General features: G+C 38.8%; 1 protein-coding gene across 1 annotated transcript; it reads left to right on the top strand.

Moving 5' to 3' along the window:
* The first annotated feature begins 1168 nt into the window (after positions 1-1168).
* On the top strand, positions 1169-3332 carry APLNR (apelin receptor). The gene has a single exon (XM_063457102.1). The coding sequence runs from the start codon at positions 1291-1293 to the stop codon at positions 2380-2382; it is 1092 nt and encodes a 363-aa protein (XP_063313172.1). The 5' UTR covers positions 1169-1290; the 3' UTR covers positions 2383-3332.
* Positions 3333-7700: the final 4368 nt, after the last annotated feature.

Here is a 7700-nt window from a genome sequence, read left to right as displayed (position 1 = left end):
ATCCTTCTATAAGGATGTAACTGTCTTCATAATGTTGTGCCAGTCATCTCATTAACATGTACTATTTCCTCTCATCCCCTTTGTTTGTGCTCTTACAGAATGTGCACTCATATGTCTTAAGAAGAACTTCAGATGTTTCATATGTATTCCTTAGTTCTACATGTGATTTTTACAGCCGGTTTCTCTTTTCTTGGTTTCATAATGCTGTTTAATACATTGGTTAATAGAATTAGATTGCCTTTTCAATAAACTATTAGTTAAAATCAAATTGATCAATTTGACAGCCATTTTTGTAAATGAATATCAACAGGCATAGTTTGTAAGAGACAAAGACAGTGTGAGTGTGATAGTAACAGTGACTGAGATTGAGAAATGGATTGTGTGCGACACATGTTGTCAGTGTGAGACTGTGAGAATTAGAGACTATGTGAGATGGAAATAATAAGTGAAAGAAATGACAAACCAGAGAGGATAAGTGAGAGGGAGAGGATAATGTAAAAAGGGGAGAGTTATATGTATCCCAATAAATGAAGAAACTTGCTGTCCCTCAGAACAAAGCAAACTGTATAGTGATCGCTAGAATACAAATGGATTTTGTCACTAAATTCTGAATTGTCGCAAATTAAATTCAAAATAAAAAAATAGGCTGAATTGAAATTATTCAACACAACTTGACTATTTTTGTTGCGTTTTCCATTCACAGTTCAATTGTATGTATATATATAAAGAGAGAGATATATGTATATATATATATATATTTTTTTTTTTTTTTTTTTTTTGTTTGTTTTATTATTCCTACTCCTGCTGTTTTCTACTAGACACAGGCTTCTAAAGTTTCCCAGACCTGTATATAACCACAAAATAGGGAAACTGACTAAATATTAAATAATGTATTTTTTGTGACACATACACACAGATAAAATTAGTTTTCACTGTAAAATGATATGGTCTGTCAGCTGGCTGCATGCTGAAGTACATGAAGATGTGGAAATGTGAGGTGGGGGTTTGGCTATTCCCAGGGAGGGTATATCACAGCTCAGGGAATAGATGGGGAGGAGCTGCAATAATTTGTATTGGCTTCTGATTGATGTTAGTGGGTGGTCTTTTGTCTTAATTTGTCTTTTTGAGGGTGGAGAGTTCAGGGGACTTTTTAAAGAAATTCAGAGAAGGCAGCTTGTATATCTCACATCGGATCAGACAGACTGCAGATCACTAGGCTCCCCCAGCTCGAGCTCCTATTCCAGACCTGCACACAGTGTTCTATCCCGCTCAAGCATTGCACCTTCAACCATGGTGACTGACGTTACAGTACCATATTATTATGATGATGATTATTTCAACTCAAATGATTCAGATCCGTCCAGCATGTGTGATGAGACTGACTGGGACCTCTCTTACTCCCTGCTACCTGTTTTCTACATGCTGGTGTTTGTCCTGGGACTGTCTGGAAATGGAGTGGTCATATTCACAGTATGGAAGGCAAAGCCCAAAAGGAGGTCTGCAGATACCTACATAGGCAACCTTGCCCTGGCTGACCTGGCATTTGTGGTGACCCTGCCTCTGTGGGCCACCTACACTGCATTGGGCTTTCACTGGCCCTTTGGCTCTGCTCTGTGCAAGCTCAGCAGCTACCTCGTCCTACTTAACATGTTTTCCAGCGTCTTCTGCCTGAGCTGCCTCAGTTTTGACCGCTACCTGGCCATTGTTCATTCACTGTCAAGTGCCAAGCTGCGCTCTCGCTCGTCCATGCTGATATCCCTGGCTGTTATCTGGCTCCTCTCCGGACTGCTGGCACTGCCCAGCTTAATTCTGCGCGATACACGTGTGGTTGGCAACCATACCCTCTGTGACCTGGACTTCAGCAGTGTATCCAGCAAGGAGAACGAAGACTTCTGGATTGGAGGGCTCAGCATTCTAACCACAGTTCCAGGCTTCCTCCTACCTCTGCTCCTCATGACCATCTTCTACTGCTTCATTGGGGGCAAAGTGACCATGCACTTTCAGAATCTAAAGAAAGAAGAGCACAAGAAGAAGAGGCTCCTAAAAATCATCATCACATTGGTGGTGGTGTTTGCCATTTGTTGGTTGCCCTTTCACGTTCTCAAAACAATCCACTTTTTAGACCTGATGGGTTTCCTGGACCTCTCCTGCTCAATGCAAAACACCATAGTCAGCTTACATCCCTATGCTACCTGCCTGGCTTACATTAACAGCTGCCTCAATCCCTTCCTCTATGCTTTCTTCGACCTCCGATTTCGCTCACAGTGTTTTTTTTTTTTTGGACTTCAAAAAACCCTCCACGGCCAAATCAGTAACACCTCCTCAAGTCTGAGTGCGCAAACTCAAAAGTCTGAACTGCATTCTTTAGCGACCAAAGTATAATCGAGAAAAGACGGTGTGCTGATTGGTGGGAGAGTGGAAACACTCTTCTTAAGACTTTTAAGACTAATTGAACTTAATCTCTCTCTCTCTCTGCCGAAAGTGCATCTGTCGATAATGGAAGAATATGGCTTTCAAAGAATGCTGGAGCTCTACACACTGGAGCCTGTAAGATGTCCTCACTTAAAGGGATGTTTGCCTTGGCAAAAAAATAACAGACACTCATATACTGACTGACTCCAAGACATTATCTTACTCATTCTCTCTCTTGGTGCAAGGGAGCTGGTTGGATCGAGTGAGGGAAACTGATAATTTGTGTCAGTGTTTACTAGTAACACAATATGTTTGATACCAGAGTAAATTTGGCATCGAACTGGTTAATAGAAGAGAAAATTCATAAAAACTAGCTATGGGTTTGAGTTGTTAAAGCAGAGCAATCACTAAGGAAAACCAGTGAAATGTTGATTGTACTTTATTTAGAATGATGCCCATGTAATGCTCTGTATATAATTAACCCCATTATAGCTTGATCTTAAATTTGTTTCCTTATGTCTTGTGTATCTTGTGTAAATATAGCTTGTGTAAGCACTTTGTATAACTTTACAGAGCTTTTATCTAACACACTAGTCAACTGCAATATAAAACACTTAGCGGATGGTTTTTTTTTTGTTTTTTGTTTTTTAATATTTAATAATTTTTCTGCCAAAAGGGACAAGTCTTTCTAAAATGTACCTATGATGTGCAGGGCTAGACATGTGAAAGTATTTTGGATATTGACACTGAATCTGTTAAGGGATAACCACTTTCTTTGTAGAGAGGCTGTCAAGACCTTGCAGTGCAATGGATTGGTGGTCACTGTACAAAAAGATTAGCTGTGTTTTGCTCTAACATGTATATATAATTTACCCTCTCGAAGAGAGAAGTCATTATTCAATGTTTTGTATAATTTTGCAAAAAAAAAACGCAATAAAAGCAATCGATTTTGCCTAAATGAATCTTGTGTCTTGTTTATTGAAAGATGGAACAATTAACGTGTAACATAAATAGATACCGCAATTATCCCATTCATTTCCAATGATTATGTATGGCTCTGAAAGCGTCCATCTATCTCGTTAAGGGGCAGCTGTACATAGATAAAAAACAATGTTCTATCTATCTATTATTATTATTTTATTATTTATATAGCATCATCAGATTCTGTAGTGCTGTACAATGAGATCTATCTATCTATCATCACTTTAAAGGACACTCTAACCCTTAAATCTTAATATACAGTGTAAAATGTCATACTGGTCATTATTAAATTGGTTACCCCTTTAAACTAAAGAACACATATACTTGGAATCCAGTTACCAGCGAACCTCCTTCAGCTGGTTTCCACACCTCCATTGATGTCACCACTGCCAGCTAGCTCATGGTCCAATCAGATGCTTCTCATTCAGAATCATTTGATTGGATTGTTCTACCAAATCATAGCACATGTGTTCGCTCTCTGCGGGCTGGGGGAAGAAGGGTGGGCTGGGGAAAGAAGGGTATTAAAAAATAAATAAATAACTGACTGGATGGAGCGCATGGAGGGAGAGAGGGATGAACACTGAAAAGCTCATTACATCAGTTTCCAGCGCACTGTGTACAGAGATGACAATACATCATTTTTGCACAGAAATAACATTAGGAAGCCCAGAACAGAGTTCCGGACTGCATAAGTCAAGTGCAACTACCCCCCTGCAACTGAAGTGCAGATTTACTCTGTATGTGCAGTATGTCAAACAGAAACACTGCACATACAAACTCCTACCACCATGACCACTTCTAAAAGCAAAAGTGGTGATAGTAGTTGGAGTAACCTTTTGCTGTACTTTAATAAGAGTAAATTTAGGGTGTACACGACTGAGCTTTCACCAAGAAGCGTAATTTTTGTTTTTTGTTTGTTTTCTTATTTTGCACAAATAAAATATGTGCTCAGATGAAAGGCGAATGGTGCATCATGTTAACCCTCCTGGCAGACTGCAGAGAAATCTAAAGGGAAGAACATCATGTATTCATAGGGTACTTCATTGCATATGTAAAGCCCTTTGAAGCTTGAAGTTAAATATTTAACTTTCTAATGTGCAAAGGACATTGAACAACTTAATTGGGTGCAAATAAAAATCCAACAGTGTCTAGCTGACAGCTCAAACAAATTAGTAAATTACATAAACATTTTAAAATAGTGTGTATGTGTTTGTGTGCATTAGTGCTGGTCTGTACCTGTGCAGGATAGTCACTATATGTTCTTCTGTAACACTTAGTAACACTACCTTTAATAGTCTGTGAAACAATATATACTTTCTCATGTGTGCACAATATATGTGGATTTATTGGTGTGAATGCCACAATAGTGTGCATGTATGTACAATATATGTGTACCCTATCTATATGTACCTGTATTAGTCTGTATGTGAGCCACAAAAGTTGCTTGATTGTGTAAAATATTTGATCCTGTATTGGTGTAAGTAAACATGTTTTCAGTAGAGTATGTACAATATGCGTGCCTGTATGTACAAAATAGGAGTGCCTATATTATTTATTTATAAAGCGCCAACAAATTTCGCAGCAATGTACATTACTTGGACTAACAAGTTTTTGCAGCAAGACGAGTTGGTCGTACAGGAACAAAGGGTGTTGAGGGCCCAGCTCAAACAAGCTTTCAATATATGTGTCTTCTTTAATGTGCAATTGGTATCTGTATCATAGGCTATAAGCATCTTAATGTGTATAATTTGTGCACAATATCTGCTATCCACTGAAACAGATCATAATATGTATACCCAGGACATACTTGAAAACAAGAGAATTCTCAGTGTATCCTTCCTGGTAAAATATTTTATAAATAAATAAAATACCTGTAATAACTGGAGTACACATACAGCATTTGTTCCTATGCCAGTGGGGTTTTCAGTGGCTGCATAATATCTGCACATGTACCGTTATCCATAGACGCCGCACGTCTATGGCATTGTGTGCTGAGCGGCGAGGAATGCGGCCGCCATCTTGGACCGGTCGCCAATCTACTGAAGCTATTGAAGAACCCTTAGAAAGCCCATCTCACAAAAGGTAAGTGAAGGACTTGGGGCACTTATAGTCCTTAATACCCCTACCCCTTAATACCCCTACCCCATGTCATTAATACCCCTACCCCATGCCATTAATATCCCTACCCATACAGTGTTAATATGCCTACCCCAGCACACATAGTCCTTAATACCCCTACCCCTACACACACAGTGTTAATATCCCTACCCCAGCACACTATGTGTATTAACACTGTGTGTGCTGGGGTAGGGGTATTAAGGACTATGTGTGCTGGGATAGGCTGGGGTAGGGGTATTAACACTGTAGGGGGTAGGGGTATTAATGACATAGGGGAGGGGTATTAAGAGGTAGGACTAGGGGTATTTAGGGGTAGGGGTATTAAGGGGTAGGGGTATTAAGGACTATAAGTGCCCCAAGTCCTTCACTTACCTTTTGTGAGATGGACTTTCTAAGGGTTCTTCAATAGCTTCAGTAGAGCGGCGACCGGTCCAAGATGGCGGCCGCATTCCTCGCCGCTCAGCACGTAATGCGGCATCTAGGTATTCTATGTCTATGCCGTTATCTACCAGCACATACATGTATCTTCAAATTGTTCAGTACCTAGGTGGTTATGTGTGTTGAAGTGTGTTTTTATTATACAAGGGATTTATTAATGTCTGTGTGTACAACATAAGCGCCAGTAATTCCTACCAGATCTATGTATTCTTCAGTACTTGGTACGCATCGAGTATAAAGAGTAACAGTCCATTTATGCCTTGGGGATTGCACAATTTATGACTGCATCTGCAATCACTTGTATGTGTGCTATTGAGTACTCTATGAATAAACACATATCCACAAAAAAAGAGTACGTTTTGTACCTCAATCTACAATATATAAAATTGTGTCTGCATATTTTACAAGTGACATCTTTTGCAAAAATGGCTTCCAGCCTTTGTACAATCACTAGGTATTTGCTCATTATACTTACAAATGGGTTCCCTACACAATGTAGCACAATTGCTCAAGTAAAAGCATGTAATAAGAAATAAAGTGTCAGTCTATGAAACAAATATTTATACCACTGTAGGGCAGATTTCAAACCGCAAAACTGTTAAAATTTTAAGTCCCTCGCTATTACACACTACTAGCCAGGCCTTACAAGTTACTCGCCACTGCAAACACACCAGTGATGCATTTCTAGTTGCCAGAGCTAAATATCCACAGACTAATGGCTAGCGTGGTGGAAGTTATGAGCCCTGCTATCATGTAAATGAGTGGGGTGTATGAAAATAAATATTGTGTATGTGTAAAATATTTGTATCAATGTCCAGTATATGGTGCATTTATATTAGTTCTAGGCTGTTTAATAGGCTTCTGCACATTAGGCACAGTCAGTTTATGAAGTCACCAAAGAACTCACTAGTAATAAAGGTAACAGTAATATAAAGCTAGATTTGTAAGGGATAATGCATTAAAAAAATATAGATGAAAATTGTTAACTAAAAACAAACATTTACCACAATGTGTCAAAAGCATAAAAACTGTTAAAATATTATGCACTAGCAGTCCTCTGGCAGAGGTGAACGGTTTAAAAATGGAATTTGTGGAGTTTGCTTGAAAGTAATTTTTCGTTTCTAGCTACATTTGTAAGTTCTAATATCTCTGTCTGTGTGCGTAGATATGCAAGATATATGCAGATCAGTGGACCTATATGTAGCATGTCACCAGGACCATAATTTAAGAGTATGAATTGCAATTTGATATCAGATCTATGCTGTTTGTTTTTAAAAGCGATCAGTTAAATGCAAGATTGGCTACATGCAAAAATGTATTCTGCTTAGTAATACATGTTAGATAATGTAACCAACAAAGGACATGAATTCTGAATAAAGAGTGCCCTAGTTCTGAGCCTCTATTGACTCTCCTTGGAGTCCATAATTTTCTGCAAGATTATTGGAACCCAACTTGTGTGGTTATAGCTAGCGTTCACTCACACTGACACACTGTACATGCAAGTCATTTCTAAAGCATGAATAAGCTATATGTGTCCAAGTTGCAAACCATCTTGCATTGTTAGAGGTAAACATAGTTTCAAATCTCTGCGTTATATTGAATAAGGAGCGTGACAAGGCAGACAGGGAAATTGTTGCTTCATAATCTATGCAAGGAACACAAGTGCTTATATTCTTTGATGCGTCCCTTTAAGTCAGTTTTAATGAGAATTCAGAATTGTTTTCCCTGTTGAGATTTTTTTAAGTTCCCAA

This window comes from Pelobates fuscus, chromosome 5, assembly GCF_036172605.1.
Source record: "Pelobates fuscus isolate aPelFus1 chromosome 5, aPelFus1.pri, whole genome shotgun sequence".
Taxonomy (NCBI): domain Eukaryota; kingdom Metazoa; phylum Chordata; class Amphibia; order Anura; family Pelobatidae; genus Pelobates; species Pelobates fuscus.
Note: the sequence above shows the minus strand (reverse complement) of the source record. Positions and strands in the feature narration are given on the sequence as shown.

Excerpts from the sequence above, each read along its gene's own strand:
- APLNR (XM_063457102.1), top strand. The coding sequence starts at position 1,291 with ATGGTGACTGACGTTACAGTACCATATTATTATGATGATGATTATTTC.